Source organism: Girardinichthys multiradiatus, chromosome 3 (genome assembly GCF_021462225.1).
Source record: "Girardinichthys multiradiatus isolate DD_20200921_A chromosome 3, DD_fGirMul_XY1, whole genome shotgun sequence".
NCBI classification, from domain to species: Eukaryota; Metazoa; Chordata; class Actinopteri; order Cyprinodontiformes; family Goodeidae; genus Girardinichthys; species Girardinichthys multiradiatus.
This window is the reverse complement of record NC_061796.1, coordinates 27331613-27351975: the sequence shown is the minus strand read 5'-3', so window position 1 is coordinate 27351975 and position 20363 is coordinate 27331613. Positions and strand designations below refer to the sequence as shown.

At 38.8% G+C, this 20363-nt stretch overlaps 2 protein-coding genes across 3 annotated transcripts in view; one reads left to right on the top strand and one right to left on the bottom strand.

Annotated features, from left to right (window-relative positions):
- The first annotated feature begins 1901 nt into the window (after window positions 1-1901).
- On the top strand, window positions 1902-9061 carry gtpbp10 (GTP-binding protein 10 (putative)). The gene is made up of 10 exons (XM_047360403.1): window positions 1902-2032; window positions 3364-3557; window positions 3692-3783; window positions 3877-4021; window positions 4423-4496; window positions 4579-4631; window positions 4701-4808; window positions 4937-5014; window positions 5548-5671; window positions 7739-9061. Exons 1-10 carry the CDS (start codon window positions 2000-2002, stop codon window positions 7948-7950), a joined length of 1113 nt encoding a protein of 370 aa, XP_047216359.1. The 5' UTR covers window positions 1902-1999; the 3' UTR covers window positions 7951-9061.
- adam22 (ADAM metallopeptidase domain 22) overlaps window positions 8362-20363 on the bottom strand; it is a 96115-nt gene continuing 84113 nt past the window's right edge. For both annotated transcript variants that reach the window (XM_047360401.1, XM_047360402.1), the window contains exons 28-31: window positions 20256-20356; window positions 19962-20028; window positions 14053-14176; window positions 8362-11759 (exon numbers count right to left, since the gene is read on the bottom strand). In XM_047360401.1, the coding sequence (XP_047216357.1) occupies window positions 11739-11759; window positions 14053-14176; window positions 19962-20028; window positions 20256-20356 (313 nt within the window). In that variant the 3' untranslated portion in view covers window positions 8362-11738. The remainder of the gene's footprint in view (window positions 11760-14052; window positions 14177-19961; window positions 20029-20255; window positions 20357-20363) is intronic.

Here is a 20363-nt window from a genome sequence, read left to right as displayed (position 1 = left end):
CAGAGCATCTCAGCATCTTCACAGCGCCGCCGACACTGCTGCACCGACAAGGTTTACAATGCCTTGCAAAAGTATTCAGGCCCCTTGAACATTTTGTCACGTTACAACCATCAACCACAAAGTTTGCGTGGGGATTTTGTGATATCCAAACACAAAGAACTTAGTTGTGAATTTGGATTTGTTTTTTTATTGCAAATATTAATCTGAAAAGTGTGGCGTTCATTTCTATTCACCTATTTTTACTTTATTACTCCCAAATACAATCCAGTAAAACCAACATGCCCTCAGATGCAATAAGTAAACAAAGTCTACAGTAGCCTATAAGCAGTGGGGATACTACCAGCCAGATAACATTAAATCCACTCTGCAGGTTTAAAAAACAACAAGACGTTTATGACGAATCTATAGGAATCTTATGATGCCAGGGTATGGCCACATTTCCTTCACCACAGCGGTGATGGTGGCAGAATCATGCTGTGAGGGTACTTTTCTTCAGTAGAGACAGGGGAGAAGGTAAGACCTAATGGGGACATGATGGTGTTAAGTACAGGTACAGCATGCAAAATAACCTATTGCAGGATGCAAAAGAGTTGAGACCAAGGCAGAAGTTCACCTTCCAGCAGGATGGTTCTAAACATACAGCCAGGGCTACAATTAAATGATTTAGATCAAAACTTGTGTATGCAAGAATCTGTGGCAAGACTTGAAAATTCCTGTTGACAAACGCTTTACATTCAATCTGACTGAGCTTTAGTTGGTTTGCAATGAAAAATGTCTCTAGATGTTCAGAGGAGCTAGACATACAACAAAAGACTGACACCTGCAGTGAACAGGGATTGTACAAAGTATTGACCCGGAGGGAAGTTGTTATACCGCACTTTTCAGATTTCTATTTGTAAACAGTGTTGGACATCATATATAATTTTCCTTCAACTTCGCAATTGCGAGCTACTTTTACTTGGTCTATGAAATTCCAATAAAATACACCAAGGTTTGTGATTGATGTGACAAAATGGGGAAAAAAAGGTCAAGGGCAACAAATACATTAGCAAGGCACTGTACATTGTTAAAAAAACAATCAAGTGCATAGCTGTAAATAAACCCATATGGATCACCATATCATCTAAATATGTATAACATGTTTATGTCTCATAGCTTTAATCATTTTCAAATTTTTGCAGCACCATAAGTTTTACACACAAAAATGTATACTTACACATTTCCCTGTAAATAGCTTCACTTTAGTTGAAGAAATCATAACAATGTTTCAGTATTGTGAGTGTATTTACTTATTAACCAAAATAAGTGATTTACGCATTACAATTCAATATTTAAAAATTCTTTACTGGCCTATTTTATCTAAGAATACTACTGATCACCTTAGATACGTCTGACGTTCTCTGTTTAGGTTACATGAATCCATCATAGATCTGCTACATCTTTCTTTTTTCCTCCGCTTTTAAGCATCGAAAAAGTTGTTTTTTTTTCAGACATTAGTCCTTTTACTTTAACCAGCTATACCCAAATTATCTTGCAATTTCATAAAATACTGGTTTGCTTTATAAAGTCATACTTCACCGTATATTGGCATAATAGTAGTCAACATAATTCAGTTAGCACAGATAAAATATTCCATTAGCCCCGCATAGCTGTCCTGTAATGGTTTTATAACAGGCTTATATGGTTCCAGAAAAATGAATCGTGATTTCAGAGATGCGGTCTCAGCCAGATAAAACAATAAACGCACGAAGGTTGGTGAAAGTACGTCGCCAATGGTTCGTCTGAATAATCAAAAATGATTGTATATCTATTACAGAGGCGCGTCTGTCCAAGCAGCGAATGGAAACCTTGTATTCCACAAAGCCCCGCCTCTCCCTCTCATCACCCAATCAGCTTGGATTCATCACTTCCGGTTGTTTTCACATAAGCTGAAAACACATGTTTGCTAACAGCTAGCAGTGGCGATAAGCAGGAAAAGCGGACATAAACGTCTCTGAAAATGGTCCACATCAGTAGAATATGTTTCCGCAAGGTAAATAAGTTGGTCAACCTGTGTGTTAAACGAAGTGAGTTATTAGTGCGGTTTTAATTTAACACTAGCAATCAGGCTAACAGTCAGACATAAAGGATGTCATTGCAGTGTTAACTTCAAACATTACCGTTTCTGATACGTATGAGAAAAATTGGTTTTATTTGTTATGAAGGGAAAAAGTCACTCCAGTAACGATATGTATTTAATGATTTAGGATTATTCAGGTCTTCTGGCAGCTAACTTTTTAGCTATTTTTATTTTCTTGAACAATATTTGGACTGTAAAATGTAAATAAAATGCTAAACATAATTTCGTTCAGCATCCGAAATGTGACTGAAATTTAAGAGTGATACAAATTTGCACAGGTGGTTGATGGAGATGGAGACATTTTATTTTGAATCAGGGAAATATTATTACTAACCAATCAAAATCTTCATATAAGGTAACACATTAGATTCAACGCACAGTATATGTCTTTCAGTAACCCCACATTTTGAACTTAATTTTAAAGTAAATTGGGCTACATCTATCCAGTGAATTTTACTCAAAAGCACCCAAATCTGCTTTTAAGTTATTTACTAAACTTGGCTAAATACAACAAATGTGTCTCAAAAATCCTTTTCGGATTGCTGAGAATTAACTGAACTTAAAAACATTTTCATTTAATGCCACATTTGTGAACTGAATGCCTTTCTTTTAATAAGGAGTGTAAAACTGTTTTTAAGTTTTGGATCTACGATGATTTACACATCCCTTTACTACAAAAAAGTCTGAATACTTAATTTAAAAAAATTTAAAATATTACATTCATTCATTCATCTTCTATACCACTTATTCCATAGTGGGGGGGGGTATACCCTGGACAGGTCGCAGGGCAACACAGAGACATGCAGGACAAACAGCCATGCATGCACACCTAAGGGCATTTTAGAGAAACCAATTAACCTCACAGTCATGTTTTTGGACTGTGGGAGGAAGCTAGAGTACCCGGTGAGAACCCACACATGCACGGGGAGAACATGCAAGCTCCATGCAGAAAGACCCCCAGCCGGGAGTCAAACCCAGGACATTCTTGCTGCAAGGCCACAGCGATAACAACTGCGTGATCGTGCAGCCAAATGTCAAATATTACATCATTAGTTTAGTGTTGAGCAGGTTAAAAAAAAGTCAGTTCAGTTTTTTGTGGTATTAATTTTTTATAATTACAATTTTTGGCCCGCAGGTACTATTGAGTTGATTACATTGGCCCATGTGTCAAAAAGTTTGGACAACCCTCATGTCACTTGGCATATATGGAAAATTCCCCTTATGTTTTTAATGTTTTCATACAGTATGGAAACTTTATGGACAACCTCCGTCTGTATGTACGTGGAGGCACCGGTGGGATGGCTCTACCGCGCCTTGGAGGACATGGAGGAATCGGGGGAGATGTTTGGGTGGTGGCGACAAAGAACATGACTTTAAAGAAGGTCAAGGACAAATACCCGTTGAAACGGTTTCTCGGTGGACCAGGAGGAAACAGCAGGTCGATGTCTTCAAACACAACCTTAACTTTAAATCTTGGTGCTCATTTCCAAACACGCATTGCACCTATTAGACATCACCGAATGGTTCTGTTTGTCAGAAGTATTTGATTTTTTTACATTTTTTTTATATCAGTGTCCGAGCTCTGAAAGGAGAAAGAGGGAAGGATGAGGAAATCTCGGCACCTGTTGGTATCACTGTCACCGCAGACGATGGTAGCATACTCGGTATGTGAGAAATACAGCCTATAAATGATTTAGTTTCATGTGAAGTATTTTTCCCTGGCAAAACAATGTTTTTCTGATAAATTCTTTTACAAGGGGAACTGAATGCTGAGGGCGATCGTGTGCTGGTGGCCAAAGGAGGATCTGGAGGCGCCCCTTTCACAGCCCTCCAGCCCAAGAAAGGCCAGGCCAAACACATAAGACTGGACCTCAAACTCATTGCTGACCTGGGCCTTGTAGGGTGAGAGTGGAAACTCACATGAGCTACAAAAGGATTCACACCCCTTGAACGTCTTGTTACATTACAGGAACAAATTCGAATGTATTTACAATGAAAAATCTGGAAAGTGCGGAGTCTTTAGGCCATAGCATAATATTGTGGGCATGCTGAAGATGTATGGAGCTAAAGGCAGTGCAGTCCTTCTCTTATCCATCTGTTAGAGACTGTAAATGACTTGATGTTGGGGAGGTGGTTCCCCTTTTACCAGCACAACTTCCCCTTCACAACTATGAGTGGTTTGTCGTTGTAGCACGACAAAAGAAAATAAGCGAAAGTCTTGAATTGTTTTGCAGTTGACTGTATATCAGCTGAGACTTTAATGCTGGATAGGTGCTGATTGTCCTTTATTAAATTGCCATCAGGTTTCCAAATGCAGGGAAATCATCTCTCCTCACAGCCTTGTCTAGTGCCACACCTCAGATTGCCAGCTATGCTTGTAAGAATATAACAATTCCAAGCTCATTAAATCTTGTATCTTTTCCTTTTGTTTTTAAAGTTCTTTATTGTTTGTCTTTCAGTCACAACTTTGAGGCCGGAGATCGGCAAGCTAATGTATCCAGATTACAAGCAAGTATGTGAGTGCTTACCAGCGCCTAATGTTTGTTTTTGTTTCCCTCATTAACTGCTTTTATTTTGGCAGATCTCACTTGCCGATCTGCCGGGACTAATTGAAGGTGCTCACATTAACAAAGGCATGGGCCACAAGTTCCTGAAGCACGTAGAAAGGACCCAGCAGCTGCTGTTTGTGGTTTGTAGAAGCAAAAATAACATCCTACATAGATATCTATATATATATAGATATCTATATATATATCTGTCAGTGTAACTAGCTGAAGACAGCCTGGGTTTAGTTTGTGACGGTCTATGTTCCTGCAGGTGGATATTAGTGGTTTCCAGCTGGCCAGTAAAACACCGTTCAGATCTGCTTTTGAAGCTGTGCAGCTTCTCACCAAGGTGAGTCTGATGCTGCAAGGTGTTTAGGGATGTTTTTTTTAATAAAAATCCCCCTTTTACTGCTACCATGATATGTTCTTTCATCATGGCTGATAGAAGAGTCTGCAGTGTAGGTTTTTCCCAGGTCTGGATGAATATCGAAAAAAATTAATCCCAACTCTATTCCCTATCCCATTCTCTAAATGCTGTATCCTTCACATCCATGTACCTGTCCATTCACCTGTCTGTCTGTCCATCCATCACTTTCACCCACCCTTTAGTCCATCTATCTTGCTTTTGCAGGTTCCATAAGTCTGACCTCTGTAGAAATACTTGCCATAAATTCACAGTGAAGTTTAATATATATACTTTCAAAAACAGATTTTAAAATAAGGCTGAAAACTAGAAATTTGAATCTGAAAAAAATCTGAAACCGTGATGTGAAAACTCTGTAACACTTGCCTGCAACTTGTAGTATAACTTGTTATATACTGACGTAATGGGAAACTTCATTGTACCTTCTTCACTGTCTCCTCCATCGCCTTTCACTGAAGGAGCTGGAGTTGTACAAGGAGGAGCTTGTTTCAAAGCCTGCATTACTGGCGGTAAATAAAATGGACCTGCCTGATGCTGAGGACAAACTGGAAGAACTGAAAGTACAACTGCAAAACCCAGAGGGTAATTGAATGCATTTTATTATTGACCACTGTTTGTTAGATGTTTAGTTTAAATGTTGATCTAAAAAGCTTACACAGTTATCCTTTACTTTCTGAACAGTCAATGTGATCTGACTGAATGTATTTGCTGGAGCAGGTTTAAGGATGTAGTGACATCTGGTGGCAAAGATGCAGCTTGTAAGTCACTGAAAGCACCTTAAGCCCACCGCTACTTACATCTAAGTATTTAAATATGGCGACCTCCTAAAAACAAACTGATAAGGCTTTTTTTATACCCAGTATTAGATTTTTTTGGGGGGCTAAAATACAGGTCCTTCTCAAAATATTAGCATATTGTGATAAAGTTCATTATTTTCCATAATGTCATGATGAAAATTTAACATTCATATATTTTAGATTCATTGCACACTAACTGAAATATTTCAGGTCTTTTATTGTCTTAATACGGATGATTTTGGCATACAGCTCATGAAAACCCAAAATTCCTATCTCACAAAATTAGCATATTTCATCCGACCAATAAAAGAAAAGTGTTTTTAATACAAAAAACGTCAACCTTCAAATAATCATGTACAGTTATGCACTCAGTACTTGGTCGGGAATCCTTTTGCAGAAATGACTGCTTCAATGCGGCGTGGCATGGAGGCAATCAGCCTGTGGCACTGCTGAGGTCTTATGGAGGCCCAGGATGCTTCGATAGCGGCCTTTAGCTCATCCAGAGTGTTGGGTCTTGAGTCTCTCAACGTTCTCTTCACAATATCCCACAGATTCTCTATGGGGTTCAGGTCAGGAGAGTTGGCAGGCCAATTGAGCACAGTGATACCATGGTCAGTAAACCATTTACCAGTGGTTTTGGCACTGTGAGCAGGTGCCAGGTCGTGCTGAAAAATGAAATCTTCATCTCCATAAAGCTTTTCAGCAGATGGAAGCATGAAGTGCTCCAAAATCTCCTGATAGCTAGCTGCATTGACCCTGCCCTTGATAAAACACAGTGGACCAACACCAGCAGCTGACACGGCACCCCAGACCATCACTGACTGTGGGTACTTGACACTGGACTTCTGGCATTTTGGCATTTCCTTCTCCCCAGTCTTCCTCCAGACTCTGGCACCTTGATTTCCGAATGACATGCAGAATTTGCTTTCATCCGAAAAAAGTACTTTGGACCACTGAGCAACAGTCCAGTGCTGCTTCTCTGTAGCCCAGGTCAGGCGCTTCTGCCGCTGTTTCTGGTTCAAAAGTGGCTTGACTTGGGGAATGCGGCACCTGTAGCCCATTTCCTGCACACGCCTGTGCACGGTGGCTCTGGATGTTTCTACTCCAGATTCAGTCCACTGCTTCCGCAGGTCCCCCAAGGTCTGGAATCGGCTCTTCTCCACAATCTTCCTCAGGGTCCGGTCACCTCTTCTCGTTGTGCAGCGTTTTCTGCCACACTTTTTCCTTCCCACAGACTTCCCACTGAGGTGCCTTGATACAGCACTCTGGGAACAGCCTATTCGTTCAGAAATGTCTTTCTGTGTCTTACCCTCTTGCTTGAGGGTGTCAATAGTGGCCTTCTGGACAGCAGTCAGGTCGGCAGTCTTACCCATGATTGGGGTTTTGAGTGATGAACCAGGCTGGGAGTTTTAAAGGCCTCAGGAATCTTTTGCAGGTGTTTAGAGTTAACTCGTTGATTCAGATGATTACGTTCATAGCTCGTTTAGAGACCCTTTTAATGATATGCTAATTTTGTGAGATAGGAATTTTGGGTTTTCATGAGCTGTATGCCAAAATCATCCGTATTAAGACAATAAAAGACCTGAAATATTTCAGTTAGTGTGCAATGAATCTAAAATATATGAATGTTAAATTTTCATCATGACATTATGGAAAATAATGAACTTTATCACAATATGCTAATATTTTGAGAAGGACCTGTATATGTAAGGACTCCTATTAGTCTTATGATTTTTGCGATCTGGTTGTGAAATTGTGAGTTTTGCCTGTATATTAAAAATAGTATGTGAACAAAATGGTGCATGGTCAAACCTTTAGATTTACCCATTCTATTATTCTCTACCATCCACAGAGTTCACGAACTTGCTGCCTGATGATATGATCCCCAATAACTTCATAGCATTCAGACACGTGATTCCCGTTTCTGCCTCCACTGGGTTTGGTGTCGACCATCTGAAGAATTGCATTCGACTCTCCCTGGATGAGTACGCTGCCATGGAAACGAGCAGCGTGCATCACGAAAAGCTTCAAGCACTGAGGCAGCAGTCCTGTGAACGTTTGTAAGGAATGTGGAAGAAATCTCAATCTTAAGTGGCGTGGGCAGGACACAGTGAGAAATGTCAAGATAGGTGGGAAGATCTCTCTCTGGAGGAGCACTTGAGTAACAAAAACTGTCCAGCATCAGCCTTGTGGAGAAAGTGTTTCCTACTTGCCTGAAATATTGGCCTGTTTCTTCTGACTTTCTGGTGCAAACCAGTGCCAACTACATGAAATGATAAGGGACATCTTTTTTACTTCCTTCAGATGTTTGTGAGGATTAAAATCATATTCAGTATTGTGTGCCCTTTTAAGCTGCTTTGATAACATCTCAACATACAGCATCCAACAGGGTTTACTTTGTATTGAAATCACCCAAAATGCAACTATTATTGAGAATTAATCATGTTTGATTGATTCTAAATCCACTTACTTGGGTTTGTGTTTGAATGAAAGTTTTATTTTATAGTAAATTAATTACAATAGTCAATGATGAAGAGAAAAAAATAAGTGGGTTGATTTTTGCATCAATTATCTGTACAGCACACAGGTAAAAATAATCATAATTTAAAAAAAAGAACTGCGGTGTTCCTGGAGTCGAGGGCAGACGAGTCTGGCCGGACAGGAGCACACCGAAGTCGTTGGTCTGCTCGAGTACGCAAATATATTCAAAGTTTCCGGCCAGAGATGGAGTCCACAGCTCATCTGGAAGGATGGACACTGTCCTGTTTGGATTGGTCAGTCCAGCTGTGTTTGCAGGCTGAATCCACAGACAGGTCTGACGGAGACCTGCAGCCTGCATGGTCCCATCCGGTCGCTCAGACTGTGCTCTGGGGCTGTGCAGGGCAAATTCCAGGTACACCAGAACGAATATCTTCTTCTAACACAGTTCTATCATGTTAAAACTTTACTCAGCGCCTCTAAAAATGATGCTCGCCTCAGAAAAAACGAGAGGAGCAGAACTCTAGAGCAAAGAAAAAATAATACTATAAAGCACTTAATTACCAGTTGAATGGTTGCTGTACATAATAATGCCAGGGTTCCTACATGGTCTTTAAAACGTTTGTAAAAGTATGGAATATGTATTATTTTCCTTGTCTGGTTACATATAGGAAAAATAAATCAGTATGGAAAAGTTTCCAGTTATAGTCCTTTTTCAGTTAATGAAAAATTTACTTTCTGAAAAGTAAATGCTCTTCTATGGTGGCTTTGAATTTTTATTTTATCCTGGATTTACCAAATCACAACTTAAGCTTTCGTCCAAAACACTGAAGGTTTTGGTCTTTTGAGTTACTGACTGAAGCCATAGATTATAACATTTATTTAGAAATCAAAAAGAGACATTTCACTGCTGTTTGAGCCTCTCAACCCTCTTTGGTCAGGATTTAAACTAGACTTAAGGTTCTTAAACTGGGTCAGATTTGAATAAATAAATAATAAATAAATTCCCCATTTAATCTGTTCTCAGGGTTTTTTTTCCTCATCTTTCAGATTTTTAAAAAATGAATATTGACAAATACAATCGAAGTAAATACAAAAAGTTTTTAAATGATGATTTTATGAAGGGGAAAAGCTATCCAAACCAACCTGGCCCTATATGGAAATTCAACTCAACCACAGCCATGTAAAACAGTACCAACTATCAAGGGTGGCACAACCACCTGCTTGGTTCAGGGGGTAATTACTTTTTCAAATAGAACCAGGTTGAGTTCAACTGCCTTTTCTCTTAATAAACGATTCATTATTTGAAAACAGCAATTGATATTTACTCTGGTTATCTGTCTCTAATCTTAAAATATGTTTGATGATCTAAAATGCTTTAGCGTGACAAATAAAAAGCTAAAACAAGAAAACTGTAAGGGGGAACAGACCTTTTCAGCACTTTAAGTCAGTGTTTTGAACTCAAATGTCCAGAATGGTATAAAAACTGCTGAACTAATCTAGGAATTTGTGTCTGGGAGATTCTGGGATTTAGAAATTGATAAGTAGTAGGAACCCTGTAATGCTGACACAAAGACATACATTAAAAAAGATGCTTAAAAACTAAATGTTCGAAGCAATATTAGTTCAACATTGTGAAGATGGGTTTACCAATACACATCTAATGCATACATGAACTATGAATGTAAAAGAGGAACAGAAAAACTAGTAAAATAACAAAGTCAGAGCTTTAAGACGATGGCCTCTACACAAGGTAGAGTAACGAGTCAGAACTTTACAAAGACCTTGCTGTTAGGAAGCAGGCACCAAGACTTCCACCTTAAATAGCTGCACAAGTGCAACAGAAACACGACTTTACTTTGTGAAGTCCCCTCTGCTGAGCAGCGGCGGGACACAATCCCTAAGACAAATGGAGCAGGGTTAAAGACTTCCAGTGACATGCTCGTTTTCCCCGTTATGGTCTCAATTAACCAACCAGAGATATAACTTAAGGTTCAATATAGAACTGCCATGCCATTGGTCTTCACAAGCTCAAACAGCAAGCACTGTACAGCATAGTTAATCATTTACAAAGGCTTAAACACCTCGAACCTTCAGCGCTTCATCCAAAACGCACATTTAAAAATGTCCAGATCCTGTCAGGAGTTCAGCCGACCACATTCGTCTCTTCGTTTCACATTCAAGTGAAGTGAAGTGAGAGACTCCCTGTGGAAAAAAAGGGCATCACACTGGTCTCAAACATTCCCAGGTACAATCATGGGGCACATTTCCAAAAACAACGAGTGATATGTCTATAAACTACAGCAAACACATACGAGTCCATTTACACCAATGAGAAATGGCACAGAAAACTATCTTAATTATGCTCAAATAATACTTGTCCAGAACTGTCTGAGTAACGCTCCCAATGTCATAATCACCTGCAAGTTTATCACAGAGATTATTACAAAACAATGCAAAGATGACGTAAAAAGACACATTCTGCTGTTGATGGATAAAGCGAGGAAGAGCTCCTGAAAAGACATAAAAAAAACCAAACAGAAACCCTGAAAGAACAGTGCAGGGTCTTTATATTTATCTACAGACATCTGCCTCTTGTCTACAGCAAAAACAATGAACTGAGTATTCTCTATGCTTTTGTCTTTCAAAATAAAAGCACACGCATACTCTGTGTGTATTTTACTGTACATATTTACACACACATCAGCAAATTTTGGGGGAAGAATAATAAAAGGAGGGCAGGATTGTTTCAAGATGGGAAATATAACTGGTGGTGCATGGGTTAGTTTTAATCCAGATGCATGCTTTCCCTTCAGATCTGACTGGTGCTCTTTCCTTTATACCAGGAGGATGTAGCTGATAATCAGGGCTTCTCTCATACACACAATGCTGGACTTTCAATTCAAATACATCCTGCAAAAATCAGTCAGTGCAGACTCAGAGTGATGCAAAGGCTACTTCCTGCCTGCTTTCGCTTCCTTCAGCGGAGCTCCAGCTCCTTAGGGTGGGTGGGGGTGTGTCTGAAGAGATGGTGACAAGAGCTGAGCTATGAAGGGTGTGTGTGAGGGTGGAGGGAGGTGGGGCGGGGGGAGGTCCGGCCCTATTTATGCGGCTTGAGCAAAAAACGACCAGCTCGGTCTGAGCTCCAGGAGGCTTGTTTCTTTCCATCTTCTTGCAGAGATTGCCTCGAACATATTTGTACATCCTAACTCAAATGGATGCCTGTCTACATTGTTTCTATTCAGGGGTCTCACTCTATTTTTCTCTCTCTCTCTTTAGGAGCTTTAGAGTCAATTTTATTTGTTTTTTTTTCCTGTTTTCCATTTGTAGAAAAGGAGACGTGTAATTTCTTAGGATCTTCTGCAGAGTCTGAGTTAAATTGATGTTTCCCACAGCTGGAAAGAGAACAAGGGAGGGAGGCAAACAAGAGAGAAAAAGATAAAAATCTGCATTAATAATAATAACTTTATTTATCTAGCACCTCTTAAAATGTAAGTTACAAATGGCTTCCTGGGAAAGAAACACCTGACATGAGAATAAATACAAATTCCGATAGAAACTGCAAAAAGTTATGTTAAAAACTAGATTAAACCAAAACAAAAATTTAATTATTATAAATAAAATTAAGAAAATATACAACTCAGGTCTAAATTAATGCACAGTTAAACAGTGGTTTTATATATTTTTTTTCATTTTTATGAGAATATTTAATTGAAAGAACAACACTAGCATTTTTTAATAACAGCCCTTACTGAGGGTTTTAATAGCTTTACAATTATATACAGTCTTGTGAAAGATTTTTCAGTTTTTGGTTATTTGCTTCAGATCACTGAATACATTGTTTTTCTTTTTAAGGTATAGGCTGGGAGTTCTTGATGTCGCACTCAAAAGCATCTCATCAAACTATTTTATACCAGTGATAATTCTGTCTAAAGGTGTTCGGCATAGTCTTTAACAACCTTATGAAAAATAAATAAAAATTCAACCAGAAAAAAACAGAACTATGGTGAAAATGATTTACAATTTCGTCAAAAAATAAATGAGACATAGATATTTGAGGGAGAAATCCATTCGTATCTAAAATCATTAGGTCGACTTAATGAGCAGTAGAAAGTGAATGAGCTGAAATGTTTAGCAGTCACATGGTAAAAAAAATGGTAATTGTAGAAAAACGGAATATTTCACACATATATTTCTTGTTCAGGTAGAACAGGGTCAATGTCTCAGATTGTTGCACTGCTGGCACCACTTCCCCAATTTTTTGATTTTTGACGTTTTGTTTTGGTTATCAAAACTCACAAACAGTAAATCCAAGTAAAGTTAAATGGATAAATACCTCCCCAAGAAAATGATTACAGGCACTAACAACACATTGATCTATGGCTTACATTAAAGTCACCGACATTATTAGTGAATTTAGTCGACTAAAATGTAGCAAGATTTAAGCCCAAAACAAAAAACAGAGACATTTGTCCTCTTTCCCTGAGCTGCAAGAAAAAAATGCCACAAATTCTGAGCAACACTTTTCATGGGTGGTGTCTAAAGTGGGTACACTGCAGTCAGGGATGTAAAAAGACTTCCCAGGAGTTCTTGTGTAAAATGTTCTGGTCAGAAAGAACTTTGTTGTTCTTGCAGCTTCGAGTAAAACTGTTAATTTTTCTATTCATGTGAGTATGTCAAGGTCTTTATATGACTATAACTAACTGAATAAAGATGACTAAATTGCACATAAACTAAATAACAGTGTAGTTAAAAGAATTTCACTAAAAAGAAATTAAAATATGCTGTCCATGTTAACACTGATTGATATCTTAATTATCATTAATTAACACCTTAGAACTGCTCTCACTAGCTTGTTCAAATAACACTTCCAGGTTCAAATGAATTCCTGGTGACATTAAGATGTTCCAAAATGACCTTCGTTTCTGACCCGACCAGCATGGAATGTCAAGGAATTAGAAGTTTTCAAAATAGACGTCAAACTGCAGTGCATTCTGGGATTGTCTTCATCAGTGCAGACTGAACATCTACATAATTTAGAATGACATTAAATAGTTTTGCAGCAATGCCCTATGTGTGCAGCCTGTGATAATGACATAATAAAGGCTTTTAAATGGGTTGGATCCATATGAGTGATCCATGGGAGTGATCGGGTTTTGCTCCTTCGGTTTTTAGTTTTGTTGATATTCTTGAAGTTTTAGAATTTGTCTGCAAACATACATAATGATCAACATCAAGTACAGCAATTTGTTGTTGGTGTGTTTCATCTCTGGTTATAGATCACATGTTTAAGCCCCTAGTAACTAACAGTCATTTAGATAACTCATGGAGAAGGTCTCTCTACATTAACCTGTCTCATTTTACATTTTGTGAAGTTTCAGGACACCTCCAGGACATAAGGTGAGATTTTTGATGATTCAATGTAATTTCCTTATCATCACTTTGAAGCACCATGTTGATGGGTACCTTTGCAGCTACAAGACACGCTTGTTGGAAATGCTGTTGCTAAACTCTTGACATGAAGACAAAATTGAGCAATATTTCTGTGACATATTCATGTCTCTGGCATCTAACTGACCATGTTCCTTTAGTAAAGCTGGGATTAATCCGTTTCAATAATAATTGTTGTCACAACCTTTCTAGGTGTTACAGTCTGGTTTTGAATTGTGCAAACTGTGGGATGCTCACCCTGGCACTGTGTCTATTGGCTTTCCTCTGGTCGTCCGGCAGTGGAGGCATGGGGTATGGGTATCTTCTGCTGGATGCAATGGATCCTGTGGACGAAGTAGGGGACTTGGCAGGGGATAGTGTCCTGGGGAAAAAGAGGTGATCCCATTAGGCTTTTAGCTTTCTCGCTCTATAGCTGGTGCACGAACATGTTGACCAAAGACACAGATGAAGTAAATGTGGTTAGAGACAAAATATTGTGCTAATGTTACATCTGTGACTTTGGGCAAGCTGCTCCAGTAACTCAGTTTCACCTTCATGAAGACAGAAGTTGCTCCTAAAAGTTGAAGCTGCTGCTCACCAGAAGCATAAAAAAAACCAACCAGGGCTTAGTTTTTCAGAGCGACCTCTGTGCACAGTGGTTCCCAGCTGCTGTCTTCTGCAATTCATATGTTTCAAAGTTCAAAAGCCATTGTTCCAGAGGGCAAAAATACAGTGAGGAAGAATTAGCAGGAAATATTTGTGATGAAACAGGAAGCTTCTTCACTCTAGCTGATAGATTGGATCAGTCACAGGAATGCTGAATGTGATTTGGACAGCAGACCAGACCGGAGCTGGGAATCAATAATATACAGTGGTGCTTAAAGGTTTCTAATTCTAAATTTCATTATTTCTGTATAAATATGACCAAAATATTCAGATTTTCAAGGTTTCCACAAAGTAGAATCAAACCAATCAAATCCAGTGTTGTACATCATTAGTCTTTAAGCTGCTGTCACACTAGTTTCTCATCTTGCCACATATTATTGTGAAGAACAAGTTAATGTATTTTTACAAATCACTGATGTTTATTAATAGACACTGATTTGGCTATTTTTAGGACTTCTGAATCCAGTGATGGTTCAAGTCATCTGTATGCAGAAATACTGAAAATGCCAAAAGGATTTATGAATTTTAAAGCACCACTGTAGTGAGAACAAAGGAAGAGAGGAAGACTGTCCCATGTGCAGCAGCTGGTACACATTAACTACCTGCAGTGCGACGGTCAAAATGTCCCGGACTGACAAAAGAACCAGAGAAAGTGAAGCTGGTTGATTCCAGAGGCGTTCTCTTCAATATAAATACATAATAAATTAATATTTAAAGTAATTATAGTGCCGTGAAATACTATATGCCCTGCCCAGATTTCTTCTGATTTTGTTTTTTTAGAATATAAAAAGTCAAGCTGTTTTCAAATGATTTCATTTATTAAAAGAAAAAGCTATTCTTACCAACCTGGCTCTGTACAAAAAAGCAATTGCCCATTTGATAAACTATAACTTAACTGTGAATAATGTCCGAGCTACCGCACCCTGTTGGCGGACAGACGCCTCGGATTTCCACCAAATTCTTTTCCCCGGAAGAGTCACCTCTACTTATAATCACTTTCTCTTAAAAGGAATGACTCTCAAACTGTCTCAACACTTTTATTCTAAATAAGGTAGAGGAAGGTTTACAAAGATCAGCGCTGATGGCTAATCTGCTCGGTGATTGAAGTGACAAAACAGCCCTGAAAGAAGGTCACACGTGGTTTTATGTCTGGTACTCCCTGCAGGTGTTGTACACTCCATCAGTGTTTATCAGTAGACTATGTGTCACCATTCTAGTGTCTCTCTGACAGAGTGTGTAATAGCAGATGTCCAACAGTGAATCTAAGTGTGGCTGCAGCAATCTAATCGCTGCTGCTTCAGTACGTTCCACAATCAAACCCAATGCAATAAACTTTATGACAAACTGTAGGTCACTGAGGATTATGATTCTATCCTAAGAAAAGTGAAAACATTAGCATTCATACTTTATCATTCTGGTCTGTGTGTAGAAGCTCATCTTTAAGTAATTAAGCAAGGTTATTCCTAACATTAATCACATTAACTGTGTTCAGTTTCAGTAGTCAGACAAAGGAGCAATTACCAACTGACCTGCAGAATCAGGAAATCACTTAAACATTACCTGTATGACAACAAGAAGTAGGTTAAAATATCTCTAAAAAGCAACACAACATGCTCCAATCTAAAGAAATTTAAGAGCAGATGAGAAACATTGTCATTGACATCTGTGTATCTAGAAACGGTTACAAAGCCCTTATCTACAGATGGATAAAACATAGAACAGTAGACAACCTTCACAGGAGTAATCATCCTACCAAAATGACCTCAGTAGCGCATCAAAGACTCATCCAGTGGGTCAACAGAGAACCAATACCATTTTAAACACTGCAGTCTACATAACCTAACAATAAGACTGAGACTAGGCAAAAACACCATCCTTTGGAGAATTGTGACCAAAACAAACACAAAGGTCTGTCTCACACAGACCAAAATACATCTTATGAAACCCCAAGACTTTTGGGAGAATTTTCTGTGGACTGACAAAAGTGGAAACACTCTTCAATGTGGTGTAAAATCAGGGGCAAAAACAACAGATAATTTTAGAAAAAGAACATCATACTGACAGACGTACATGGTGGTGGTAGTGTGATGGTCTCGGGCTGCTTTGCTGATTCGAGACCTGGACGACTCGGTGTAAATGATGGAATTCTGCTCTCAACCACAAAATCCTAACGGAGAACGCCTGACCACCTTGAGCTCAAGCACACTTGGGTTATGCAGGTACATCTAAATGACTCCAAAAAAAACTTTCTGGAGTGGCCCAGTCAAAGTCCAGACTCAAATCCTATTGAGTTGCAGTGGAATGACTTTAGTCAGGCCAGTCATGTTTAACAAATTTCTTCAGCGTGGCTAAATTAAAACCGTTTTGCAAAGAAGAGTGAGCCAAAATCCCTCCACAGCAACATAGACGTCATCGCCAAGGTTATGGAAACCAGGTTTAGGGGGCAATTACTTATTAGCCTGGTTGGTTTCGATAGCTTTGTCCCCTCCACCCTTAATTCATTTGAAAATTGTGTTTTGTATTTACTCAGGCTATCTTAAATGTTTCAATTGATCTGAAACAAGAAACAACAGAAACAGAATATTTCACAACACTATAAGTAAGCATTTTAGGTGTTTGTTTTTCAGAAAAAGGAGGCATTGTATTATTGTAGATAAACTGAAAGGATTAGTTTGCCTTCTGACATCTGTACCCAGGCTCCACGTCCCTCTATTCTTTTGTTGGTATTCTTCTCTAGTTGTTGTAAAACAGGGAGGGTAAAGAATAAGCTTCTGAACACGGTGAAGGTCTATAGATTCCAGTGCTTGTCATTTGGTCATTAGCAGTGAAAAACTTGCAACCGTCTATAGACTTCAGACACAATCAGAGAGTTGACTTTGTCACAACAACATGGAGATGATGTCAGAGCTGCAGCCTGAAAGTGCTTGGCTCAGCTCTGACATCGACCTAATGCATGAGAAGTCAGTTGGAGCAAGGTGGGGCAGATCCACCAACACTTACTGAAAGAACAACACTGAACATGCAGTGGTAACAAGAGACTGGGGGGAAGAAAGGGAGCAAAGAAGGGAATAAGGAAAATTAGGAGGAAAATACCGTTTAATGTTCCTTTTAATTGTTTATTTTGTTATTTGTGTATGGCAGTGAAGCAAAAATAAAGCCAGCAAATTAAAATATGAGCTGTTTAAACAGGGAAATACTCTCTGCTGACTCTGGTAAATTGTATTTTCTCCACACAGCAACATGCCATTTTAATTTTTTTTTTCAGTTTCTATAAGAACTGTAGGGAAACAATGACCAAATTGGCACAAACTCTTCCTAAATCCAAATCAGAAATTAAATCAAAAGTGAGGGAACTTTAGACAAGCATGTGAGGAAGGGGACATGATCTGAGTTAATACCTAAGGAATGGTCCTTGAGTGTTTTTATTCACATCCTCTACCCATTTAGTTACATCATAAAACTCTGTTTTGTTGCGAGGGGTTAAATACCTGTGGGGAGGGGGTGGGGAAGGGTGGGGACCAACACATGGAGGGGGAGAAGAGAGAGATAAGGAAAGAAGGAATTGAATATCTCTCCATGTAAGCAAATGAGGGAGGACAGAGGAAATATTTTAGGGGAGCAGAGCAAAGATAGAGTTTTAGCTGCATCTGAGAAAACGGTGGAGGTGGAGGACAGACCTGCGTGTGGTTTCAGATGAACACAGCACCACGAACAAACAAACAGTGTTGTGTGTTACAGGCTCGGCTGCGTTTTGGTCGCATCATTCCAAGCAGCCAGCTTCTCAGCCACTCAGTTGTCAACATGCTCAAAATGACAGCTAGTGCACTACAGACTGCCCCGTGTGCAAAAAAGATCTTAATCAAGTGAAGAAAACAAACAAGCAAACACGGTAGACAGAGAGGCGGCTGATGCACGCTGAATTTTGTTCATTCACGGTCAACAAACATAACATCTGATTAATTCACAGGCTCAGAGCAAGGTTTTAGGATTAAAAGATGCAGCACAGCTTCAAAAGCCAGATAAAGCATTCACGCTGATGAGAAACACAATGTGAACTCTGCATCTTTTGTCTAATACAAATACTTTTTGCGAATATACTTTTATTTAAGGATATAGACCATAGGCATAAAGGTGACATCACTTGTGTTCAAATACTAATGAACGTTTTCTCTTAACGGTGTCACCTCGGTTCATTTTCAGTCTTAAATTATAAAACCTTGCTGCTCCAAGATCGTAGACAAGAAAATAGCTTAGTCTGACAACAGAAGGTTATTAAAATCTACGTAAAGGGCATCTTATTACAACCTTTTCTTTATATGTGTGTTCAATAAAAGATCACTCTAGGAAACTCTAGGAATGTAGCTGAAGGTTGCAGAAGATTGATTATATTGTATACAAAACAATAAACTTGAGCACCAGTGTAAAGACTTTTCAAGAAGAAAGTAGTGATGTCAAAGTCTCTACCTTAAATGAAAATGAATAAGGTAAAAGTTTATACAGTGATGTATTCAGTCAGGAGATGATGATGTTGCAGAGCAGTAGCTCAGAGACCTAAAAAACTGGGTTTAAAAGTGCTCTTATTCTGGCAGCATTCAGGTAGAAGACCAGCAATGTTACTCTGATAGATTTGTGTTTATGCCAGCATGGCTTTTTCTCTGAAAAATGATCACCAGGATATTAGCAAGCTCTGCACCGATTGAGTAAAACACAGCAACAGCAAAAGAAAGCAGCAAAAAGTCTCACTTTTTCATGGATAATCAGTCCATGTTTTACTGGTGAGGGTTTAACTGCTATGTAACTATTAACGTTATTACGAGGACATCATTGGCCACGCCAGTTAAACTCTAAGTCTGTCTACAGTTAGCCTTACCACAACAACACGTAGCGGCTGGACGGGAAGGGAAAAACTAATGTGAAATCTGTAGACACTTAGAAGAACACGAATCTCAACTGCAGCTAATTACACAAAAAAGGCAGAACAACTCATTTGCAATTCTCCTTGCTTTTCCAAATCTCACACCTTTGGTAAACATAAAAAAACTGCTGCTTACGTCATCATTTACTGTGCTGCCAATAAGCAGGCACATGCTCACTTGACATGTTTAATTTAAAAAGGTCTTTTTGTTAAGAACATAATCAATCTTCTGCAGTTCCAGTTAATACAACATATATGATGGTGCACTTTATGTTTTAGACAAAGGCTCATTTTGTGTCAGAAAAGTGTGTTTTTTTAATTGCTTATCTGTTTTTTAAACCATTAGAATGGCCGATTGTGGTGTATTTCCCTCACTTTCATGGCTTTATGATTTTCAGCTCTAAAATATTACACTTGTTCTTTGATATTTGAATGTAACTCCTAACACTTACTTTTAATAAAACCATTAATTTCTTAACTTTTTACTGAAGCACATCTTCAGTAAAAATGACTAGAAAAAAAAGTGTTAATTTTATGTTGACATTAAAATGTTGGTGTGTGCACAGTGGCACTGAGGTGAACTCACTCTGTGGAGTTGGAGCGAGCCCTGAACTTCTTCCCTTTCAGCTTCTTCCGATTACCGCACAGGTTTCCTGGAAAAAAAGTTGGAGAAAGAGACGTGAGGAAAAAATATTGTATTTTCGTGGTGATGCAAGAAAACTTGTGTATGAGAACTTTGTTTGTTTCCAGTAAAAAAAAAAAAAATGTAAGTAGTAGGGTAGGGTGAAATTTATATATAGCCAAATAGTAGTCACTGACAAATTCAACTCCTGAAAAGGTTAAATAGTGAACATTAGTTAGCAGCCTATCAGTGCGTCACCTTGCCACGAGTTGCTTCGTGGTCTCCCGTTTTCACAGATGTCCGTGATGTGTTTGGCATCTGGAATCCTCTCGCTCCATGAGTGAGACAGGCCGTTAGATCTACCCA

What these genes read in the sequence shown, in the direction of transcription:
- gtpbp10 (XM_047360403.1), top strand. Translation starts at nt 2,000, where the DNA reads ATGGTCCACATCAGTAGAATATGTTTCCGCAAG. An exon ending in TCAGATTGCCAGCTATGCTT is followed by an intron (nt 4,497 to 4,578) that starts GTAAGAATATAA and finishes TTTGTCTTTCAG; the next exon opens with TCACAACTTTGAGGCCGGAG. An exon ending in ACAACTGCAAAACCCAGAGG is followed by an intron (nt 5,672 to 7,738) that starts GTAATTGAATGC and finishes TACCATCCACAG; the next exon opens with AGTTCACGAACTTGCTGCCT.